This window comes from Oncorhynchus gorbuscha, linkage group LG06, assembly GCF_021184085.1.
Source record: "Oncorhynchus gorbuscha isolate QuinsamMale2020 ecotype Even-year linkage group LG06, OgorEven_v1.0, whole genome shotgun sequence".
Taxonomy (NCBI): domain Eukaryota; kingdom Metazoa; phylum Chordata; class Actinopteri; order Salmoniformes; family Salmonidae; genus Oncorhynchus; species Oncorhynchus gorbuscha.
The window spans coordinates 17210960-17235571 of record NC_060178.1 but is presented as its reverse complement, the minus strand read 5'-3'; the positions used below and the strand labels follow the sequence as shown (position 1 = coordinate 17235571).

The 24612-nt window shown below is 43.2% G+C and overlaps 1 protein-coding gene across 2 annotated transcripts; it reads right to left on the bottom strand.

The window, feature by feature from the left end:
• Positions 1 to 1557: 1557 nt before the first annotated feature.
• Positions 1558 to 22881, bottom strand: washc4 (WASH complex subunit 4). Of its 2 annotated transcripts, none has more exons than XM_046352530.1 (30): positions 22758 to 22881; positions 21977 to 22116; positions 21629 to 21682; positions 21291 to 21356; positions 21071 to 21116; positions 20920 to 20987; positions 20729 to 20811; positions 19895 to 20041; positions 19698 to 19818; positions 19219 to 19342; positions 18986 to 19113; positions 17234 to 17394; positions 14921 to 15047; positions 14696 to 14821; positions 14480 to 14587; positions 14163 to 14309; positions 13867 to 13946; positions 13593 to 13698; positions 13213 to 13329; positions 11039 to 11207; positions 10712 to 10866; positions 9877 to 9951; positions 9557 to 9796; positions 9218 to 9393; positions 8906 to 8992; positions 8642 to 8789; positions 8333 to 8429; positions 7802 to 7998; positions 7433 to 7553; positions 1558 to 3001 (listed from the first exon to the last, which is right to left on the bottom strand). In XM_046352530.1, exons 1-29 carry the CDS (start codon positions 22816 to 22818, stop codon positions 7443 to 7445), a joined length of 3465 nt encoding a protein of 1154 aa, XP_046208486.1. In that variant the 5' UTR covers positions 22819 to 22881; the 3' UTR covers positions 1558 to 3001; positions 7433 to 7442. The 2 variants fall into 2 exon arrangements, with proteins under 2 accessions (XP_046208486.1, XP_046208485.1); XM_046352529.1 differs by having other exon boundaries at positions 7457 to 7553.
• Between the last annotated feature and the right edge of the window lie 1731 nt (positions 22882 to 24612).

Sequence of the window (24612 nt, the reverse complement as noted above, 5' to 3'; positions counted from 1 at the left end):
GATTAGTAAACACACAATGCATTTCTTTAGAAATCTCTTTTATTACCATGACATTGTATCTGTAAGTATACAATACACTGATCATGGTTATTAAACACAAATGCCTTGGATTTACTACAGGTTAATCAACATAAACAAGACATTGGAATTAGAATGCCAAGCTGATGGCTGAAATGAACCAACCTGGGTATCAAACCAATCCATTGACCTACTTCTCTCTTCTACAGTTAGGATTAGGGTCACAGTTCTCCCCAAAAGTTCTTACTGACCCCAACCCTGTCACTCGCAATGGCTGCGTTTACACAGGCAGTCGAATTCTGCTTTTTTTTTCTCCACCAAATGTTGTTTTCTTGACCAATCACAGATCTTTTAACACCAGATCTTTTTCAGCGCTAGTCTGATTGGTCAAAAGTCACTCAGAACTGGTCCCTTAGATTTTAGTTATCACTTATAGCTACCATTTCATCAAAATATTTTTTCTCTCTTAATAACTCATCTTCATTCAATAATAGAATCAAAGCATAATTTTGTGCATGTAGTTCAGATCAAATTATCAAGGTGGACAGACACTTGTAGGCATGTCGTTGAACCAAAAACAAAGCCTGAGGGATCAACCTTGCCTACATTTCTCTATTCAATGTGCACTTATGGTCTACGGCCCTGTGTTTTAGGTTATCATCAGTGTTGTAAAGTAAAAATACTACTTAATGTAAGTTGTTTTTTTGGTATCTGTACTTTACTATTTATATTTTTTAATACCTTTACTTCAATACATTCCTAAAGAAAATAACCAACTTTTTACTCAATACATTTTCCCTGACACCCAAAAGTATTTGTTACATTTTGAATGCTTAGCAGGACAGGAAAATTGTCCAATTCACACACTTATCAAGAGAACATCCCTGGTCTTCTACTGCCTCTGATCTGGAGGACTCACAAAACACACATGCTTTGTTTGTAAACCATGTCTGAGTGTTGGAGTGTGTCCGAATATCCGTAGATTAAAATAAAAAAATGATGCCGTCTGGTTTGCTTAATATAAGGAATTAGAAATTATTCATTATTTTACTTTTGATACATAAGTATATTTAAAAGCAAATACTTTTAGACTATTATTCAAGTAGTATTTTACTTGGTGACTTTCACTCGAGTCATTTTCTATTAAAATATTTTTATACTAAAGTACAATGTTTGGGTACTTTTTCCAACACTGCTATCATGTAACATGACCAAGATCTGAACCTTTATTTGAAGCCTTTTACAGAAATTAGAATTACACCAAAAATTAAAACAAAGGTCTGAGGATGGTACTGGAAGAATTTACATAAAAAGGGGACAGTTTGAAAAACAGCTTTTTAGAAAAGGTTCAAATCCAGGTCATGTGACATGATTGCCCAAAACACAGGACTCTATGACATCATGACTTGGCATGTTCAAAGACCCTGCTTTAACAGATGAAATACTCAGCAGACAGGGCTATCAAGCAAACATCAAAACCATATTAGCAGTACCATTGGTTGACAATAAAACAAGTCCTTTACTAACATGACAGCAAGCAACAAGGAAACATAGATCTTTATGATGATACAGGGACCCTTTGTGTTTAAAGGAAAATATTGATTTGAACATAAAAGATTAAGTGCTTTGCGTCATAAAATGACATTGAGAAAAGCTCTAAATGGACTGTAACCAAATAGTAAAGGGAGTTGGTCTTTTTTCTACTCGTCATTGTAGTTATGAAGTATCTTCTCAACCAGTATTTTATGTATAGAAACAAACACAATATCAGTCATCATTGAACAATCAAAAAGGCACCCTGGCCTGAACTTAAAGAAAATCACAATGGCAAGGAGTGAAATCCAATAGAATTTCATATAAACATAAAATGTCTACTAAGTCATGTCTGTCTTTGAAAACATTCATGAAGTCAAATGTGATGCACACACGTCATAATATTCTATGGAGACATTACAGAGAATACCACTACCACAACAAATCACTCTTCTCTTCTGCAAGAACATCCGATTATCCTGTGTGTTCATTCATTGTGATTGCTCAACATTATACGGACAAAGGCTACGATGTCAGCACTGCAGAAGAGGAAGCAGACATGTTAGGATTTAGACGTGAGCGTCAGCATTATGTCCAAGGACAAAAAGTGGAAAGTAACATGTACACACACATACAAATCCATCAATGTAATGGATTACATCATCATCTCCCTGATATCAGGGTCATTAATTACAGAGCTGCTGATTTGATCATATCAAAATAATCTCTGGCATGTAATGCCACTTGACATCTAGTCTATTCAGGCTGATTAAACAGTCTGAAGACAAACCTCTGTCTCATTATTTATTACAACCAATTAAATGTCGCCACAGAAAAGAAATAACATTTTGCCTGACATTAACTACTCATTCCCCAAAAATAAATGATAAGCAGTCCAGTTAACACCACAAAGTAGCTAATCCATACATACAGAGAAAGAGATCGACAAAAGAGAGAAAGAGCGAGTGTTTGAGCATTTGAGAAAGAGATTACATTTTATTAACGATGAGACACCTCCATGGGGGCATAATCATGAGATGCTTCGCAGACATGGGACCAGAATTACATGAAGCAAATCATTACTAGAACCCTCTCTGCCTCTATCACCAGAGCCTCCCAGGACCAATCCAGAGCTTAAAAAGGACCAGTAGTTCAGGGGCAAAGAATGGAATTTTCTACACCATTGTCCTGTTTTCTGCTAAGGGGGGCTTCCATATCTCTAAGAACACACTCCAGTCTTCAACTTTCCCTCGTGTCACAGGACATGACAGTAATCTTCTGCCCTGTTTTCCCCCCACCTTGTCCTCCTCCAGTGGGGTAACCCTGTCATCCAGATTAGTCCCAGAACTGATATTTGAACTATGACCTAATGAACTCATGCGTGTCCCTTAGCAGTCCCTTAGAAGTTCAGAGCCATCTGTACATGTGGGCACTGCTTTGGCAGCCGCTTCTGAAAGACACAAATAAAGACTTGTCATTTTTACATAACATTATTCACCATTGGCTGATGGCATAAACATCAGCTGATCTTCCTGTAAATTGCATTGGTACTCTCTTTATAAAGCCACTATGCAAAACACAACCATCATTACATGAATATAAAATGTATTTCCACATGTCTCCTCAAAATATAAATATGAATTATTATATAAATTATTGATTGAGGTACAATCTTCTGAGGAATGTGGCTATTTTTCTTGATTGTTGTTGTACTGATCTGATTTTGATTAAATTTTGTCTCATGAATTGTATGCGCAGGGCTGCCTTGTGAAAGAGACCCTGGTCTCAATGGCGACTCCCTGTTTAAATAAAGATAAAATAGAAAATTAAATAAAAAACGATTGACCTCACCCCAGTGAACCCTCCTCAAAAGGTCAAATGGGGGGGGGGGGGGGAGGATTTTCTTCTGTTTCACATGTACAAGTGTGTGATGTGAAAATGAAATGTGTTTTTTTGCATATCCAACTCCCCCGAGACAACCTTGGAGAGTTGTGTCATGGCTAGGGGTCAACCATTATTGACAACGACCCTGGAGCAATTAAATCAAATAAAATGTTATACGTCCCATGTGCTGAATACAACAGGTGTAATTTTCTATTTTCACCTTACAGTGAAACGCTTACTTACAAGCCCTTAACCAAGAATGCAGTAAAAGAAAAAAAAGAGAAGGAAATCAAAAATAATGAAAGAGCAGCAGTAGATAACAATAACGGGGCTGTATACAGGAGGTACCGGTACAGAGTCAATGTGCAGGGGCACCGGTGTCGAGGTAATTGAGGTAATATATACATGTAGGTAGAGTTACTAGTGACTACGCATAGATAATAACAGAGAGTAGCAGCAGCATTCCGGGGAGGGGGGGGGCAATGCAAATAGTCTGAGTAGCCATTTGATTAGCTGTTCAGGAGTCTTATGGCTTGGGGGTAGAAGCTATTTAGGAGCCTCTTGGACCTAGACTTGGTGCTCCGGTACCGCTTGCCTTGTAGTAGTAGAGAGAACAGTCTATGACTAGGGTGGCTGGAGTCTTTGACAACCTTTAGGGCCCTCCTCTGACACCACCTGGTATAGAGGTCCTGAATAACTGTAAGCTTGGTCCTGGTGATGTACTGGGCCGTACACACTACCTCCGTAGTGCCTTGCGGTCGGAGGCCGAGCAGTTGTCCTACCAGGCAGTGGTGCAACCCGTCAGGATGCTCTCAATGGTACAGCTGTAAAAACTGAGGACTGAGGACCCATGCCAAATATTTTCAGACTCCTGAGGGGGAATAGGTTTTGTCGTGCCCTCTTCACCGCTGTCTTGGTGTGCTTGGACTGTGGTAGTTTGTTGGTGATGTGGACGCCAAGGAACTTGAAGCTCTCAACCTGCTCAACAGCCCCGTCGATGAGAATGGGGCATGCTCGGTCTTGCTTTCCCTGTAGTCCACAATGACCTCCGCCCTATAGGCTGTCTCATCGTTGTCAGTGATCAGGCCTACCACTGTTGTGTCATCGGCAAACTTGATGGTGTTGGAGTCGTGCCTGGCCGTGCAGTCATGAGTGAACGGGAAGTATAGGAGGGAGCTGAGCACACACCCCTGAGGGGCCCCCGTTTTGAGGATCAGCGTAGAGGATGTGTTGTTATCTACCTTTACCACCTGGGGGCGGCCCGTCAGGAAGTTCAGGATCCAGAGTGAGGATTTCAGAGGGAGTCCCAGGGTCCTTAGCTTAGTGATGAGATTTGAGGACACTATGGTGTTGAACGCTGAGCTGTAGTCAATTAACAGCATTCTCTCATAAGCGTTCCTTTTGTCCAGGTGGGAAAGGGCAGTGTGGAGTACAATAGAGATCGCATCATCTGTGGATCTGTTGGTGCAGTATGCAAATTGGAGTGGGTCTAGGGTTTCTGGGATGATGGTGTTGATGTGAGCCATGACCAGCCTTTCAAAGAACTTCATTGCTACAGACGTGAGTGCTACAGGTCGGTAGTCATTTAGGCAGGTTACCTTCGTGTTCTTGGGCACAGGTCTGCTTGAAACATGTTCGTATTACAGACTCAGACAGGGAAAGGTTGAAAATGTCAGAAGACACAGCTCATTGACTGCGGTTTTAGTGCCAGCATCAGTCTGTGGTGGTATGTCGACAGGTAAGAAAAATACAGATGAAAACTCTCTAGGTAGATAGTGTGGTTTACAGCTTATCATGAGATACACTACCTCAGGCGAGCAAAACCTTGAGACTTCCTTTGATATTGTGGACCAGCTGTTGTTCACATATTAGCATAGGCCCCCCGCCCCATGTCTTACCAGGGGCTGCTGTTCTGTCCTGCCGATGGAGTGTATAACCCGCCAGCTGTATGTTCTTAATGTCGTCGTTCATTCACAACTCGGTGAAACATAAGATATTGCAGTTTTTAATGTCCCGTTGGTAGGACATACAAGTGAGAAGAACAAGTATTTGAAACACTGCCGATTTTGCAGGTTTTCCAACTTACAAAACATGTAGAGGTCTGTAATTTTTATCATAGGTACACTTCAACTGTGAGAGACGGAATCTAAAACAAAAATCCAGAAAATCACATTGTATGATTTTTAAGTAATTCATTTGCATTTTATTGCATGAGATAAGTATGATACATCAGAAAAGCAGAACTTAATACTTGGTACAGAAACCTTTGTTTGCAATTAGAGATCATACGTTTCCTGTAGTTCTTGACCAGGTTTGCACACACTGCAGCAGGGATTTTGGCCCACTCCTCCATACAGACCTTCTCCAGATCCTTCAGGTTTCGGGGCTGTCGCTGAGCATTATGGACTTTCAGCTCCCTCCAAAGATTTTCTATTGGGTTCAGGTCTGGAGACTGGCTAGGCCACTCCAGGACCTTGAGATCCTTCTTACGGAGCCACTCCTTAGTTGCCCTGGTTGTGTGTTTCGGGTCGTTGTCATGCTGGAAGACCCAGCCACGACCCATCTTCAATGCTCTTACTGGGCGAAGGAGGTTGTCGGCCAAGATCTCACGATGCATGGCCCCATCCATCCTCCCCTCAATACGGTGCAATCATCCTGTCCCCTTTGCAGAAAAGCATCCCCAAAGAATGATGTTTCCACCTCCATGCTTCACGGTTGGACATGCGCTGGCTTGAGCAGGGGGGCCTTGCGTGCACTGCAGGATTTTAATCCATGATGGCGTAGTGTGTTACTAATGGTTTTCTTTGACACTGTGGTCCCAGCTCTCTTCAGGTCATTGACCAGGTCCTGCTGTGTAGTTCTGGGCTGATCCCTCACCTTCCTCATGATCATTGATGGCCCACGAGGTGAGATCTTGCATGGAGCCCCAGACTGAGGGTGATTGACCGTCATCTTGAACTTCTTACAGTTTCTAATAATTGCGCCAACAGTTGTTGCCTTCTCACCAAGCAACTTGCCTATTGTCCTGTAGCCCATCCCAGCCTTGTGCAGGTCTACAATTGTATCACTGATGTCCTTACACAGCTCTCTGGTCTTGGCCATTGTGGAGAGGTTGGAGTCTGTTTGATTGAGTGTGTGGACAGGTGTCTTTTATACAGGTAACTAGTTCAAACAGGTGCAGTTAATACAGGTAATGAGTGGAGAACAGGAGGGATCCTTAAAGAAAAACGAACAGGTCTGTGAGAGCCGGAATTCTTACTGGTTGGTAGGTGATCAAATACTTATGTCATGCAATAAAATGCAAAGGAATTACTTAAAAATCATACAATGTGATTTTCTGGATTTTTGTTTTAGACTCCGTCTCTCACAGTTGAAGTGTACCCATCACAAAAATTACAGACCTCTACATGCTTTGTAAGTAGGAAAACCTGCAAAATCGGCAGTGTATCAAATACTTGTTCTCCCCACTGTACGTGCTTTCATCTCATTCCATTTATTTTCCAACGATTGAACATTATCTAGCAGGACAGAAGGCAATGGCAGATTAGCCTCTCGTTGCCTGATCCTCACAAGGCACCCTGATCTTATTCCACAAAACCTCAGTTTCCTTCTCCAGCGAATCCCGGGAATCTGGGCCTGGTCGGGTGTCTGTAGTAGTATATCCCTCCCGTCCGACTCATTGAAGAACTCTCGTCTAGTTTGAGGTGAGCAATCTCAGTTCTGATGACCAGAAGCTATTTTCGGTCATAAGAGACGGAAGCAGCAACATTATGTACAAAACAAGTTACGTACAACGCAAAACAAAAAAATAGCATGGTTGGTTAAGAGCTGATAACCCTGCAGCCCTAACCTCCTGCGCCAATTAGGGTTAAATGCCTTGCTCAAGGGCAGGTTAAACGATAGTCGGCTCTGGGATTCAACCTAAGTGAATAATCAACCTTTTGTTTACTGGCCCAACACTAACCGCTAGGCTACCTGCTGCCCTCGGCAAGACTACCTGCCCACCCTCATGACCCCTGACCTCTGTCCTTCCTCTCCTGGGTCTCCTCGGCGGCCGTCTTGTCAGCTCTGAAGAAGATCCGAGCGCTGCTCAAGGAGAAGTGAAGCAGTTCAAACTCCTGTAGGAGACAACAGAGACGGGGCATTACTGATTGAGTGGTTGGTTGGATTGATTATTTCAGTGTCTACACACAAAGCTGCCAAGCTCATATTCCCCTCCTCTCCTTTTGCAGCAGTAGGTAGGATACCCATTCCCCATAATCACTGGTCCAGGATCAGATATTGTCAAACCCTCATGATTGTCAAGGCTTGGACTTGACGTTGAATAATCTAACCCTAGATCGGAGGTCAGTGGTCAGCCATGTACCTGCAGGTAGATGTCCAGTCTCTTCTGGGTGAGGTTCATTGTCTGCAGGAGCTTCTCATCCTGACTGGTGGCCTGGACATTCTGCTCCTTCACCACAGCACTCATCTCCTTCATGTACTTCTCCCTGACCGCCTGGAACCAGTGGAGGGAGTCAAACTCCAAGTACTGGTCCAGCAGCTTAAGGATGTAGGCCACACCTGGGGCAGGAGAGTGGAGAGGGAGAGGTAGGAGGGAGAGGAAGGGGTAGGAAGGAGATGGGGGGATGGAGAGGACAGGGAGGGGTAGGAGAGAGAGGGAGGAAGGAGATGGGGGGATGGGGAGGAGAGTGAGGGGTAGGAGGGAGAGGATGGAGAGGGTGGAGGAGGGTATGAGGGAGGAAGGAGAAAGAGCAAGAGGAGAAGAGGAAGGGAGAGAGATGAGGTGAGAGTGAGATAACAACGATCAGTGAAAATCATCAACAACTAATGTGAAAGTTTTATCCTATCCTACTACATACAGTGATCTGTGAAAGATCATACCACACTGACTCACCCATGGCAAAGCCATCATCTGTGAAGGCTGCCCCTCCTTTGTTCTTCTTGTTGAGTTTCTCCTTGCAGCCAATGGAGTGCTCCACAAAATTCACCGTCTGAAGGAGAGAAAAGGAAAGGTTGTATAAGAGAAGGTATCTGCTGCTTCAGAACAGAAAGTTAGATGGACAGGGAGCGAGTGAGAGATAAACAAAGGAGAGAAGGATGGACAGACTGCTCACAGAGATGGGTGAATGTCTGAAAGACAGAGATGAAGTGCTCAGACATGAGTGGGTGAAAGATGAATAGAGAGAGGAGTGAAAGGACACACCAGAGGAGGTACGATCATGTAGAAGTTTCTCAGGTGCATGTTCTTGATGCTGCGGAACTCGGGGGCGAACACTCCCACCAGCATCTTGAAGTACTCTGTCCCCTCGGCAGAGTTGCTGGTCAGATCCCCCAGCACAGAGTCCAGCAGGCTGAGAGGAAGACACATTCAGAAGAGATAAGAAGACTTGATTTAGCCCATAGAGAGCAATTGTTTTGGTTAAAGCTGTGTGAATTGAAATACATCATCAGGTGCACACAAGCATACCTGGCAGCTTTCTGGGTCTCCTCTGAAAGCCCCTCCTCCTTCACCAGCTCCTCAAAGTTCACTATATCCTCCAGGTCAGGGACAAACCTGGGAAACACACAATACACAAGTGGGTTTATGGTTCACCATTTACTATAGAACTAGGTTACCCACAACCATCTTTACAGTACTACATCTCCAAAAACGACATTACCCATAACCCTTACGTCACTAAATCTCCAAACTTGGAACAAACCTGGGAAACACAGTGTAGAACATTCCATATCTTAAAAATACTAGTTATAAATACTATCAATGCCCTGTGTTTGGTACCTGATGGCGCTGCTGCAACAGTGAAGTCCTCCAGAGCGGATCATGCGCACGTAGCCCATGGCATTACCGATCTGGCTAATCAGCTGTCTAAACTGGTCCAGGTAACTCTGCCCGTCTGGGGTGATGCCAAGCTTCCTGATGCCACGGTTAAACTTCTCTGCCCTCTCAAACGGGTACTAGATCAAACATAACACAGACATATAGATATGGCAATACAGTCAGAGGAAATGTCAGACTGGGAGCAACACTCCCGTTCGTTTGTGACTAGTTCTTCTATTCCCTAAAAGCTAAAGGGAAAGACCGGTCATGAATGTATGACTTCACAACAGGCCCCGTTACCTTCTGGTCTGACTGGTCTTTGGTCTCCCTGAAGAAGCGGATGTCTTTGATGAGTCTGGACTTTATGTGCTCGTCGTACATGAACTGACTGAAGATGTAGAACTTCTTCCTCAGGAACTGGTAGGTGAAGTTGACTGTGGTGTTCATGATGCCCGTGCCGTGTGTGCGGATGGAGTTGGCGATGTGGCGGATGTTGATGGTGTTTAGGTGCTTGTTGTTGCTCGTCTTCTCAATGAAGATCTGAGGGACAGGCAGACTGGTGAGACAGACCGGTGAGACAGACAGAACAGATAGGATTGAGAGACAGAGACAGAGCTTACCTGGTTGTTGAGGTTGTAGAGATAGCGGGATACAAACACATGGATGTTCCTCATGATCTCCAACACATCCAGTCCCTGGCCAGAGCAAAAGGACACTTAGGCCAGGATTCAATCAGATAGCACTGTGTCGACTATTCGCCATTGTTAGATTCTGGGTTAAACTTGGTACATTGTTATACTCAGCAGTATAGTATCTGAGGAGTGAAAGAGACTGTTTTTTACATCAGAAGTTAATGGTTATCTGTAGGAGCCAGAGGCTTTGGAATGTGTTGAGTGGACGGGAGGAAGTCGCAGGGTTTCTAGAGGGGATACGGGTAGAGATCTTTGGATAAGGCATCAAGGGGGTTGAGGTCAGGTCAGATCCCCTTAAGGGAGAAACAATGGTTATTACGCTATCACTTTGTCTTCCTGTCAAACCATAAAAGATGTAAGGATTGGAGAGAAGGAGAAGAGCCTAAATTGGAGTAATATACTTGTGGTGGTGGAAACATGTTGTCTGAATGCAGCTGTATTGACCCTCTGGGAAGAATTACACTTGGTTAATCTTTCAGAATGTCTGTTGAGTGTTTCACTCCGAGAATTAGAACCTAACACCATTTAAAAGGTCATTTCCGATTGAGCCGGCATAGCCTAGGTAGCTTTTACCATGAATACAGTCTCCGGCGAATGAGGGAACATTGCGTTTAAAGAGTGCATAGCCAGAAAAGCCGCTCGGATTAAATCCTGGCTTCAGCAGACTTCATCAAATGACACACACACACACACACACACACACACACACACACACACACACACACACACACACACACACACACACACACACACACACACACACCTGTTCAAGGGTCTGGCTGGGCAGATGTGCCTCTGTCATCATGAGTCCGTAGCGCTGTGTTGCCAGGTTCCTCATCTCGCTGTAGGTGGCCCAGTCATGCAGAGCCACTGTGGTTAGGTTATAGAACGTCTTATCCAGGTAGTGGGTCACATAGGCTGTGAGGACGACACAATCGGTGAGACATACTCTGAGACAAAGACACACACAATTATGCATAGAATAGACTGAACACACATCTTGGTAAAGGACTTGCAAAAGCACGCACCCACCACACACGCAAACACACCACAGTGCTGTATCCCAGGGGCCCATCCAGTGCGTAGCTACCTTTAATGTGTATGAAGCGGTTGAAGAAGCGGATGGGTTTGAGGTAGAAGAAGTGGGCCAAGTCCTTCATGCCCACCTTGAAGGGGTTCCTGTCGTCCAGCTTCAGGTGTGTGTGGACAGACAGACGCAGGTCCTTCTCTATCTCTTTACACAGCTTGTCCAACAGATGCTGAGAGAAGAAAAGGATGAAGGGAGGGAGGTGGAGGGTGAGATTTATACAGGGAATAGATATACAGGACCAGTCAAAGGTTTGGACACACCTACTCATTTTAGGTTTTTTCTTTATTTGACCATTTTCTACATTGTAGAATAATAGTGAAGGCATCAAAACTATGAAATAACACATGAATCATGTAGAAACCATGTTTCTGTTACTTGAACTCTGTGAAGTATTTGTTTGGGCTGCAGTCTGAGGTGCAGTTATTCTAATGAACTTGTCCTCTGCAGCAGAGGTAACTCTGGGTCTTCCTTTCCTGTGGCGGGTCTCATGAGAGCCAGTTTCATCATAGTTGCTTGATGGTGGAAAGCTGTCATCAAGGCAAAGGGTGGCTACTTTGAAGAATCTCAAATATAATTGGATTTGTTTAACCCTTTTTTTGGTTTCTACATGATTCATGTGTTATTTCAGTTTTGATGTCTTCACTATATTCCACAATGTAGAAAATAGTACAAATAAAGAAAGAAAAAAAACAGGAATGAGTAGGTGTGTCCAAACTTTTGACTGGTACTGTATAATTAATTAATTCATATATATACAGTGGCAAGAAAAAGTATGTGAACCCTTTGGAATTACCTGGATTTCTGCATAAATTGGCCATAAAATTTGATCTGATCTTCATCTAAGTCACAACAATAGGCAAACACAGTGTGCTTAAACTAATAACATACAAATTATTGTATTTTTCTTGTCTATATTGAATACATCATTTAAACATTCACAGTGCAGGTTGGAAAGACCCCTAGGCTAATGATTTCTCAAAAAGGTCATTGGTGTCAGTAGTCAACTAACCTGGAGTCCAATCAATGAGATGAGATTGGAGAGGTTGGCTAGAGCTGCCCTGCCCTATGAAAGAAACCTCACTAAATTTGAGTTTGCTATTCACAAGAAGCATTGTCTGATGTGAACCATGCCTCGAACAAAAGAGATCTCAGAAGACCTAAGAATAAGAATGTTTGACTTGCAAAAAGCTGGAAATGGTTACAAAAGTAGCTCTAAAAGCCTTGATGTTCATCATTCCATGTTAAGACAAATTGTCTATAAATGGAGGAAGTTCAACACTGTTGCTACTCACCCTAGGAGTGGCTGTTCTGCAAACATGACAGCAAGAGCACAACGCAGAATGCTCAATGAGGTTAAGACGAATCCTAGTGTCAGCTAGAGACTTACAGAAATCTCTGGAAGATGGAAACATCTCTTTTGCGAGTCTACGATACGTAAAACACTAAACAAGAATGGTGTTCATGGGACGACACCACAGAAGAAGCCACTGATGTACAAAAAAAGGCACAGCACACCAACATCAAAACCTCATCCCAACTGTAAAGTATGGTGGAGGGAGCATCATGGTTTGGGGCTGCTTTGCTGCCTCAGGGCCTGGACAGCTTGCTATCATTGACGGAAAAATGTATTCTGAAGTTTATCAAGACATTTTGCAGGAGAATGTAAGGCTATCTGTCGGTGAAATGAAGCAATCCGATTGAGATGCTGTGGCATGACCTCGAGAGCGGTTCACACCAGACATCCCAAGAACATTGCTGAACTGAAACAGTTTTGTAAAGAGGAATGGTCCAAAATTCCTCCTGACCGTTGTGCAGGTCTGATCCGCAACTACAGAAAACATTTGAATGAGGTTATTGCTGCCAAAGGAGGGTCAACCAGTTATTAAATCCAAGGGTTCACATACTTTTTGCATTCTGCACTGTGAATGTTTACAGTGTGTTCAATAAAGACATTAAAATGTATAATTGTTTGTGTGTTCTTAGTTTAAGCAGACTGAGTTTGTCTATTATTGTGACTTAGATGAAGGTAAGATCACATTTTATGACCAATGTATGCAGAAATCCAGGTAAGTACAATTGTCAGTGTGTGTGTATGTATGTATATATATATATATATTTTTTAAGCTACCTCACCTCTCCTCTCAGTTGCTTCTCCCTCCCTCTCCCCTCCTCACCTCATTGAACACCTCCATGATCTCTGTGTCGTAGCTCTCCAGTAGCTGGTCACATGACTCCATGTGTTTGGCGTGAAGCATGGTGGGTACGCTGTCCCTCAGGGCGCTGAACATGTACTGCACGAGCCAATCATAAACGGTCACAGGTAGGAGTGACAGCAGGACCGGCGAAACATATCCAACGACCAGGATAAGGGACAGCCAAGGGGACCAATCAATGCAGCAAAAGTGACAACAGGAACCAATGAGAAGCAGAACAGCGAGCTACATATTGGTAGAGAAGTGCTGGCAGTTGATAATGTTTATGGGTAGTATGTTATGAAAGTGAGAGTAAGGATATCGCTTGAAGCTGAGAGAATAGAAGTGTGTTCAGTGCTTACGTGTATCCGTGCAGCATCTACAGCGTGGTCATACACATCATCCAGGTAGATGGGAAATACAGCTCTGTGCCAGTACAGGAAACTACAGTCACACTGGACCTTCACCCTGATCAGAGAGCAGTGATATATTAGATACCTGTACATCACATTCATATACTTACGTTTATCAAAAAAACAGTTTCTGGGTTTTTTAGTTTGCTTAAATAGAACTGAATACTTGTGTTCGGTCCTATAGCTAATGCCTAGGCTTTATCGGGCAGTGTGTTCCCCTCACCTCTCCTTGAGCTCACTGATCAGGTCCAGCTTCTTCAGCACCAACTGCAGCGGGAGCAGCTCCTCGTCTTTGAAGGTTTTCTGGAAGAATTTGGAGGAGGTTACCATTGCAACATAACCTTCAGTTCACGTAAATATTTTCACCAAATTCCCAGTTGGAAGATTCCTGGATTTTCTGCTCATTCCCTCCGGATTCTAGGAATATTCTATCTGGGATTCTTGGAAACCCTGGAAATTTGTAGAAAATTACCAGAATTTTGCAACCCTAGGCAGCAGAAACTTGAATAATGGTCATACCATCTGTGTTCCCACACTGAGGGCCAGGGAGACCACTAGGCGGCGCTCTTTAGTGCTGGGCCCATTGAGAGCGTTCTCTGCCATCACCAGAGATGACAGCACATCCAGACGCTGCTCGCTATACTTCTTGTCAGAGATCACTCTTTTCTACAGAAGAGAAACATATTCAAACTGATGGGAAAAAATGATAGAAATGTATTTCTTTGTCAGATGTGAATATGAGGTGTATACATGTTGCATTTCTGTAATCCACTGCGTGTAAATTGAATTTCCCTACAAAAAAAAAGATCCCAAATTGAGATGAGAGTAGTGTTTACCTTAGCGGTGCCAATGGAGTTGAGGGCCTGGGACTGCAGGTGCTGGGTTATGTGGGAGACAGAGTCAGCCACCACCATGGACCGCCTGTGGAACGTGTGCTCCACTGCCTGACCAGGGAGGAAGTGACATCACTCATTAAACTGTTGTGTTTGATACATTCACAATGTTTCATCTACAATTATTTATCACAATGCACAACAAATTAGCACACACACCTTGAGCAGCTCGACCAGTCTACAGAGAGCTTTGACGGAGGCCTTGGTCATGGGTCTCTGCATGGACATGTACAGGTTCATGGTAGTCTTAATGATGGTGCCGATACTGTAGGCATACAGGATACCCTGCAGGGGAGATATGGAAAATAATATATGACATAAAATCATCCCCCTGGTACCGTTTGAGCAGTTTCTGAATGGTTAGTTAATAACGTCAGTCCACACCTGCACAAAGACGTTACATCTGCTACTGAGGTCCTCTGACAGCTTGTCGTTGCGCTGCTCCTTCGACGAGATGGCCTCCATTTTCATCATCCAGGACGTCACAAACACATAGTAAGACTGAACATCCCTGACAGGGAGAGAGAAATCATACATGTACATTACCAGTTAAAAAGTAACTCATTCAAGGGTTTTTCTTTATTTGACTATTTTCTACATTGTAGAATAAAAGTGAAAACATCAAAACTCTGAAATAACACATATGGAATTATGAAGTAACCAAAAAACATTTAAAAAAAATAAAATGTGTTCAACAAATCAAAATATATTTCATATTTGAGATTCTTCAAAGAAGCCACCCTTTGCCTTGATGACAGCTTTGCACACTCTTGGCATTCTCTCAACCAGCTTCATGAGGTAGTCACCTGGAATGCTTTTCCAACAGTATTGAAGGAGTTCCCATATATGCTGGGCACTTGTTGGCTGCTTTTCCTTCACTCTGCGGTACAACTCATCCCAAACCATCTCAATTGGGTTGAGGTCAGATGATTGTGGAGGCCAGGTCATCTGATGCAGCACTCCATCACTCTCCTTATTGTTCAAATAGCCCTTACACAGTCTGGAGGTGTGTGTTGGGTCATTGTCCTGTGGAAAAACAAATGATTGTCCCACTAAGCACAAACCAGATGGGATTGCGTATCACTGAAGAATGCTATGGTAGCCATGCTGGTTAAGTGTGCCTTCAATTCTAAATAAATCACAGACAGTGTCACCAGCAAAGCACCCCAAGACCATCCCACCTCCTCTTTCATGCTTCATGGAGGGAACCACACGAGGAGATCATCCGTTCACCTACTCTGCATCTCACAAAGACACGACGTTTGGAACCAAAAATCTCAAATTTGGACTCATCAGACCAAAGGATAGATTTCCTGTGATCTAATGTCCATTGCTCGTGTTTCTTGGCCCAATCAAGTCTCTTCTTATCATTTGTGTCCTTTAGTAGTGGTTTCTTTGCAGCAATTCGACCATGAAGCACTGATTCACGAGGTCTACTCTGAACAGTTGATGTTGAGATATGTCTGTTACTTGAACTCTATGAAGCATTTTTTGGGCTGCAATCTGATGTGCAGTTAATTGCCGATTTCTGAGGCTGGTAACTAATGAATTTATCCTCTGCAGCAAATCAAACTTTATTTGTCACGTGTGCCGAAACATAACAAGTGTAGACCTTACCATGAAATGCTTACTTACAAGCCCTTAACCAACAGTGCAGTTCAAGAAATAAGGTAACTCAAGCACAGGTAACTCTGGGATCTTTCCTGTGGCAGTCCTCATGTGAGCCAGTGTCATCATAGTGCTTGAATGTTTTTGTGACTGCACTTGAAGAAACTTTCAAAGTTCTTGAAATTTTCCAGATTGACCGACCTTCATGTCTTAAAGTAATGATGGACTGTCGTTTCTCTTTGCTTATTTGAGCTGTTCTTGCCATAATATGGATTTCTTCCCTTCTATCCTCTGGAAATCACACACAACACAGTTTGTCATAATGCAATTACTCTAAAGGGCCTCTGTTTCCTGATTCCACCACCACACTGATCCTGAACACGGGGGCCCAACAGGGGTGCGTGCTCAGCCCCCTCCTGTACTCCTTGTTCACCCATGACTGTGTGGCCATGCACAACTCCAACTCAATCATCAAGTTTGCTGATGACAACAGTGGTAGGCCTGATAAGCAACAAGAAACTTCTCTTTGCTTATTTGAACTGTTCTTGCCATAATATGGACTTGGTCTTTTACCAAATAGGGCTATCTTCTGTATACCCCCACTACCTTATCACAAAACAAACTGATTGGCTCAAACACATTAAGGAAAGAAATTCCACAAATGTACTTTTAACAAGGCACACCTGTTAATTGAAATGCATTCCAGGTGACTACCTCATGAAGATTGTTGAGAGAATGCCAAGAGTGTGCAAAGCTATCATCAAGGCAAAGGGTGGCTTCTTTGAAGAATCTCAAATTTAAAAAAAGATTTAGATTTGTTTAAAACTTTATTTGGTTACTACATGATTCCATATATGTTATTTCATAGTCTTGATGTCTTCACTATTATTCCACGACGTAGAAATTAGACAAAATAAAGAAAAACCCTGGAATGAGTACGGTAGGTATGTTCCAACTTTTGACTGGTATTGTATATGTTAACTCAGAGGACACAGGAAACAGACTATGACTCCCCTCATGTTCAACTGTAATCTAGGGTTTAAAGCAAAACAAATCTTGTAAATGTGATGGATTGCCTGATGGACCTACTTGGTGAGAGTCTGTGCTCTCTGCTGCAGATATGAGTCTCTCTGTGCTCTAACGCTCTGAACACTCTTCTTGTCCATAAGCTTGGCTGCAGCCGGGACCTTGGCCATGAGGAAGGTGTCAGGGAACCAGATGATGTTAGACGTCAGAGTCACTGCAGGCACCTGAGGGGAGAGGAGAAGGGAGAGAGGAGGAGAAGAGACGGGAGAGAGGATAAGAAGGGAGAGAGGATGAGAAGAGATGGGAGAGAGGAGGAGAGAATGGAGAGAGAGGGAGAGAGGATAAGAAGGGAGAGAGGATGAGAAGGGAGAGAGGATGAGAAGGGAGAGGGAGGGAGAGAGGATGAGAAGGGAGAGGGAGGGAGAGAGGATGAGAAGGGAGAGACCGGAAAGGATGAGAAGGGAGAGAGCGGGAAAGATGTGAGAGGAAGAGAAAGGGGAAAGGATTGAGAAGGGTTAAACCACCGCACTCCCACAAGATAAAAATACCTAACAAAAATAAAACGCAACATGCAACAATTTAAAAGGTTTTACTGAGTTACAGTTCATTTAAGGAAATCCGTTAATAGAAATCAATTCATTAGGCCCTAGTCTATGGATTTCACAAGACTGGGAATATAAATATGGATCAGAAAACCAGTCCAGGCTGTTGATTGTGGCCTGTGGAATGTTGTCCCACTCCTCTTCAATGGCTGTGCGAAGTTGCTGGATATTGGTGGGAACTGGAACACTCTGTCGTACATGTCGATCCAGAGCATCTCAAACATGGTCAATGGGTAACATGTCTGGTGAGTATGCAGGTCATGGAAGAACTGGGACATTTTCAGCTTCCAGGAATTATGTAAAGATCCTTGCGACATGGGGCAGTGCATTATCATGCTGAAACATGAGGTGATTGTGACGGATGATTGGCACGACGCCGAACTGTAGTCAGGTCAAGACCCTGGTGAGGACAACAAGCATGCAGATGAGCTTCCCTGAAACGGTTTCTGACAGTTTGTGCAGAAATTCTTCGGATGTGCAAACCCACAGTTTCATCAGCTGTCTGGGTGGCTCGTCACAGACCAAACTGCAGGTGAAGAAGCCGGATGTGGAGGTCCTGGGCTGGCGTAGTTTCACATTTTCTGCAGTTGTGAATGTAATGTTTATTTATTTAACAAGGCAAGTCAGTTATTTATAATGACAGCCTACCAGGGAACAGTGGGTTAAGTGCCTTGTTCAGGGGCAGAATGACAGATTTTACCTTGTCAACTCAGGGAATCGATCCAGCAACCTTTCGGTTACTGGCCCAACGCTCTACCCACTAGGCTACCTGCCGCGACATTCCTGCAGTCAGCATACCAATTACACACTCCCTCAATTTGAGACATCAGTGGCAAAATGTCAAATTTGAGATTGTCTTTTTATTGTCCTCAGCACAAGGTGCACCTGTGTAATGATCATGCTGTTTAATCAGCTTCTTGATATGCCACAACAGGGATGTTCACCAACAGGGATGTAAACAAATTTGTCCAGAATAATTTGAGAGAAAAGCTTTGTGCCTATGGAACCTTTCTAGGATATTTTACTTCAGCTCGTGAAACATGGGACCAACACTTTACATGTTGCATTTATATTTTAGTTCAGTGTAGAAAGAGGGGGAATCTAATCGCAACTACTATGATGTGTTGCTAATATGTCTATGTTGCGTTTATACTTTTGTTCAATGTATGTTCACACACAAATTCAACTACAGAACCTGAAGTCAAACACACACCTTTTTGCAGATGTCTAGCAGGGCTTTGTAGAGCTTCTTGTCGACAGTTCTGAAGATGTGAAAGTGAAGAACGTAAAGTCCACAGACCCCAGCATACTTATCCCTCTGGTCTATCTCTGAGGGCTCACCTAAAACAGACCCCAGACACACTAACTAAATATACACATCAGATTTCAAGCTTCATTTTCTGTCCAGGAAACAACGCTGAAATGTGTTGGACCAAAGAGACTGACCGATCTTTGACTCCACGTTGGTGAATATGGTGCGGATGTTGAGGGCAAACTCCTCAGCGAAGGCACTGTTTTTAGAGACAGACACTCCCTCTCCTGGGTCGTCAAACCTCTGCTCCACACACGCCTGGCCAACGCACACAGACAGATGGGTGAGTTCAGGAGTAGTAGTAGTACCCCCTTTCAGCAAGGTGTTCAGAAACTAAATCTGAAACCTTCATGCATATTCAAATAACATTTGATTTGTCACATGCGCCGAATACAACAGGTGTAGACCTTACAGTGAAATGCTTACTTACAAGCCCTTAACCAACAATGCAGTTTAAAGAAAAATAAGTATTAAGTAAAAATAGCAGTAGCGAGGCTATATACAAGGGGTACCGGTACAGAGTCAATGTGCGGGGGGCATATTGAATGAGACCCAAGTCACCCTCACCAGGAAGTGATGCCACCAACATGAAACCACTGAAGGGCGTACCCACCTGGAATATCATGCCGTCCAGCAGCTGTCCCTCTAGCTTAAAAAGCAGCTTCTCAAACGGCTTCAGCTTCTCCTCTGGGATGGCAAACTTCCCAGGGTTATGATGCACTGACTTCAGTAACCTAGGAAGGAAGAGGGACTAAATAAATGTATCGCCTTTATCTTTCTGTATATCATCATGCATCGGTGTGTTTGTACCTCTTGTACATCTTCCAGTGGTCTTTCAGGGTGCCGTGATTCTCCATGATCTCATCCAGAGTGAGCAGAACCACCAACAGCTCCCCCAGGTGCTCATACACTGTCTGAAAATGAACTCCAGACGACTCAATGATTTTTGTGACTCCCCTGAAAGATGAATAAGAGTAAAAAAAATAAAGCTCCAGTACATGTGTGTATGGGTGATTGTGTGTCTGTATGGGTGATTGTGTGTCTGTATGGGTGATTGTGTGTCTGTATGGGTGATTGTGTGAGTGTCTGCATGGGTGAGTGTGTGAGTGTCTGCATGGGTGAGTGTGTGAGTGTCTGCATGGGTGAGTGTGTGAGTGTCTGCATGGGTGAGTGTGTGAGTGTCTGCATGGGTGAGTGTGTGAGTGTCTGCATGGGTGAGTGTGTGAGTGTCTGCATGGGTGAGTGTGTGTGTGTCTGCATGGGTGAGTGTGTGTGTGTCTGCATGGGTGAGTGTGTGTGTGTCTGCATGGGTGAGTGTGTGTGTGTCTGCATGGGTGAGTGTGTGTGTGTCTGCATGGGTGAGTGTGTGTGTGTCTGCATGGGTGAGTGTGTGTGTGTCTGCATGGGTGAGTGTGTGTGTGTCTGCATGGGTGAGTGTGTGAGTGTCTGCATGGGTGAGTGTGTGAGTGTCTGTATGGGTGAGTGTGTGAGTGTCTGTATGGGTGAGTGTGTGTCTGTATGGGTGAGTGTGTGTCTGTGTGTGTATGTCTGCATGGGTGAGTGTGTGAGTGTCTGCATGGGGGTGTATATGTGCTTCTCCACATGAGATTTGGTTCTGGGTGCCAAGATGAGTCTATGTCTTACTTGTTGCTGTTGTAGAGCGCCGCCAGCTGATGGACAATGTTGACCACCACCTCAAAGCACCGCGACACAAAACAGGACAGCTCCTACAGCGGAGAATGAAGAGGAGAAATTGAGAGATAAAGGGAGGGACATTCCTAGAACTACAATAAATCTCCCCTGGGTAATTACTCAGTTTTACTCTCACTACTGACCTGAAAGAAGGAGATGAACCGGCCCATCTGAACCTGTGACTCTCCTTCAACCACACAGCTGTCTGACACTGGAAAACACACACAAACACACACACACTTAGACAAAAAATAACAATAATTCAATAAAGCTACATAAATCATAGATGATTACCTCCTTCACCATAGTACAGCAAGCCATTGTAAAACTTGATTTCCCCCTACAGAGGGAGACAAAGGCATATACAATACAGTAAGTTGTGTATATCAAAAACTGTTGCAATGACTCGCTGCCAAGCAGACTTCCTGAAATATTTGCATGTGCAAACACACACACACAGTGTGCAATTAAAGTTGAACAAGACCTTTAATCAATGAAGAAACATCAAGCTTACCTCATACTTCAGCTTTTTAACCTCACTGCAGAGGGCTGCATACACTGTAATGACTTTGTTCAGAACCTGTGGAGAGCAAAGACCAAAAGAATATCAACTCCACACTTGTACATTTGAGTTGCAATCTTAGACCCGTTCCCTTCTTAGTAAAATTGCAAGACTTTATTATGATCTCTTGGATCACAGCCAGCAAATTCATAGCATTTTGCTGCTAGGAATTTACAATACTTCCCTAACATAATAACATACATGAAACAAATATATTTCTGGCTTAATTAACTATTATTACAGTTTCATAATTCAAATGTCTGAGGAAAGTTTATCTTGGCTTCATTTACCTTGTTGTCAGTTTTAATCAGTTCCAACAACGAGGACTGTTCATATGGGAGAAGCTGAAAGAGGAAGAGTATCAAAAAATTGTTTTGTTTCATGTCCCCATAGAATCCACATAGAAGAATGGAGAATGGACAATGGACATCAATAGAGCTGTCTGTTCTATTCATTCTATTATGGAGATCAACATCACTGAAGGTCACTTCATTCTAAGTCAACATGATCCCCAAGTCATGACACTGACTGCAGCCAAAACACGAGCACTGGAAAACTGGCCCAGACTCAGTTCCAGCAGGACAATGTCTCTGGAAAGTTAACCTGAGTGAATGTTAGGATGAGAGAGGGAGAAATACCTTCAGGGCTATGGGGTCCAGGGTGAAGTCCCACACGTCTCCTATGGAGTCGTCGAGAGCATCCTCAATGCCTTTCAGCTGAGAGGTGTACTCCTCCAGAAACTTCCCATAGTTCTTCTGCTGCACCTCCGTATGGATCTCTGGAGGGACAACAGACAAGACATGATCATAAGATTAGCAGCCCAGCAATGTAAATCCGGAAGAAAGAGGATACACTTTGAATGCATGAGCTTTTAAGTTACAGCACTACTGTGATGCCTGTACTATAGCCTCCTGTCAACTCAACTGTCAATCACATAAATTAATTGCTAGCTGATGCGGAGGTGAGAGTTATGTGTCTAAGTTAGCTAGCTACGTGGCTAACATAATTGGTCGTTATTGCTTTTTTTAATGGGTCAAACGTGCACTATATCTTTCCTGAAAATCTAGCTGTGTGAGGCAATGGTTACCTAGATACTGAATTCAACATGACGGCCTGTTGCTGGCCAGTATTGTGCAACAACAACACTAGGATTAGCAAGACGTTTAAACCAACCATCGCAAACTATAATAATTGGCTAGCTAACTTCTGACATTTGACAGGCGCTTTAACGTTATCGTCTGGTAAGAAAACAAAAACATTGCAGCTCAGGCAAAGCGAAGCTGGGCCAGACAACTTGCTAACGTAGATCGCTAGCAACTCAAGCTAATATGCCTGGCTTCAAGCCCATGAGAATTTCACCGGTAAGCAAATCACACTTTTCTATCCGGATAGTTAAAAAGCCAACTAAAAGCTACTTACTCGTAGACCCATCATCAAATCTATCGAATTCCCAGTCAGGAGAAATCGCCTCCACCGCCATCGCAGTGCGATTGCTCCACTGATGTTAGCGGTAACCGTTGGAGAAAGTGAATGTGAATCTCATGATTTGCCCCATGACTTCAGGGTGTTTATGGGTAATGTAGTTTTTACAAAATACTGTACAGGCGCAGAGTTTCTAAACCTGTACTGTCTTTGGTACAGGTGTGTTGGGGATACTACTCAAATTGATATACACTGTGGTTATTCATGGACAATTACATATCCATACAACACAATAAGAAATATGTTTTTTGTCCTAAATGTATATCGCCTATTTTATTGTGTCATGATCATACCATAGGTTATTTAACACAATGGTATGAGATTATTAGGCCTACCAAAGATCCGTAGCCCTGGAGCAGTGGATGGGTAAAATCACTGGGGAAGCCAAGCCAAGCCAGTAAAAAGCCATACTACAACCTATGTTGTGATATTTGAGTTGTTTGCTCTATAAGCCATTTGTTCATACTCCACCGTGATAAACAATAAGGCTGTGACAACAAAAAGGCAGGGGTCTACTAAGCTATATGGAATTGTTTTAACAAGGTCATTTAGCTATTTTTTTATATATATTTTTTAAAATTATTTGATGAAACATTGAATTTGTCCTTACTGCTATTAGCCCATGCAAACACATCGAATAACAGATTCACTACATGGAACAACACATAGTCCCCCCAACTAATCTAATATTTATTTACATGTATTTAACCCTCCTGTTGTGTTCTGGTCAAATTGGACCGACTTATACGTTTTCTCTCTGAAAAATGTTGTAATCTGATTGTCATAAGGTTTCATGACTTTGTCCACACAGAGCATCTGAACACACAAAATACATTTAGATGATTTTCATAAATCATAAAAATAAATGTTTTATTTAACTTTTGTACACCTGTGGTGTTCCCAGTCAAAAATGACTGGTCGTTAGAAATAAATGGGTGAGACTACAACAACTGTATAAAATGCACAGGTGCATGTGTGTTTGAGCACACACACACACACACACCTCACTCCCCTTCTTGGCCTCCATGGCAACCTCCACGGGAACCTTTCCCCAATAGAATCTTTCCCCCACGGGAACCACTCCTGTTGGCATTCTCACAAACAATCACAACATTGTTTCAATAATACAGTGCCTTGCGAAAGTATTCGCCCCCCTAGAACTTTGCGACCTTTTGCCACATTTCAGGCTTCAAACATAAAGATATAAAACGGTATTTTTTTGTGAAGAATCAACAACAAGTGGGACACCATCATGAAGTGGAACGACATTTATTGGATATTTCAAACTTTTTTAACAAATCAATAACTGAAAAATTGGGCGTGCAAAATTATTCAGCCCCTTTACTTTCAGTGCAGCAAACTCTCTCCAGAAGTTCAGTGAGGATCTCTGAATGATCCAATGTTGACCTAAATGACTAATGATGATAAATACAATCCACCTGTGTGTAATCAAGTCTCCGTATAAATGCACCTGCACTGTGATAGTCTCAGAGGTCCGTTAAAAGTGCAGAGAGCATCATGAAGAACAAGGAACACACCAGGCAGGTCCGAGATACTGTTGTGAAGAAGTTTAAAGCCGGATTTGGATACAAAAAGATTTCCCAAGCTTTGAACATCCCAAGGAGCACTGTGCAAGCGATAATATTGAAATGGAAGGAGTATCAGACCACTGCAAATCTACCTGGCCATCCTGGCCATCCCTCTAAACATTCAGCTCATACAAGGAGAAGACTGACCAGAGATGCAGCCAATAGGCCCATGATCACTCTGGATGAACTGCAGAGATCTACAG

Bases quoted from the DNA above. Each gene is read 5' to 3' on its own strand.
- washc4 (XM_046352529.1), bottom strand. From the start codon at position 22,818: ATGGCGGTGGAGGCGATTTCTCCTGACTGGGAATTCGATAGATTTGAT. The intron at 21,683-21,976 runs GTATTTCTCCCT...TTCCTCTTTCAG, and splicing joins TGGACCCCATAGCCCTGAAG to CTTCTCCCATATGAACAGTC. The intron at 7,554-7,801 runs GTACATGGCTGA...TGTCTCCTACAG, and splicing joins GACTGGACATCTACCTGCAG to GAGTTTGAACTGCTTCACTT.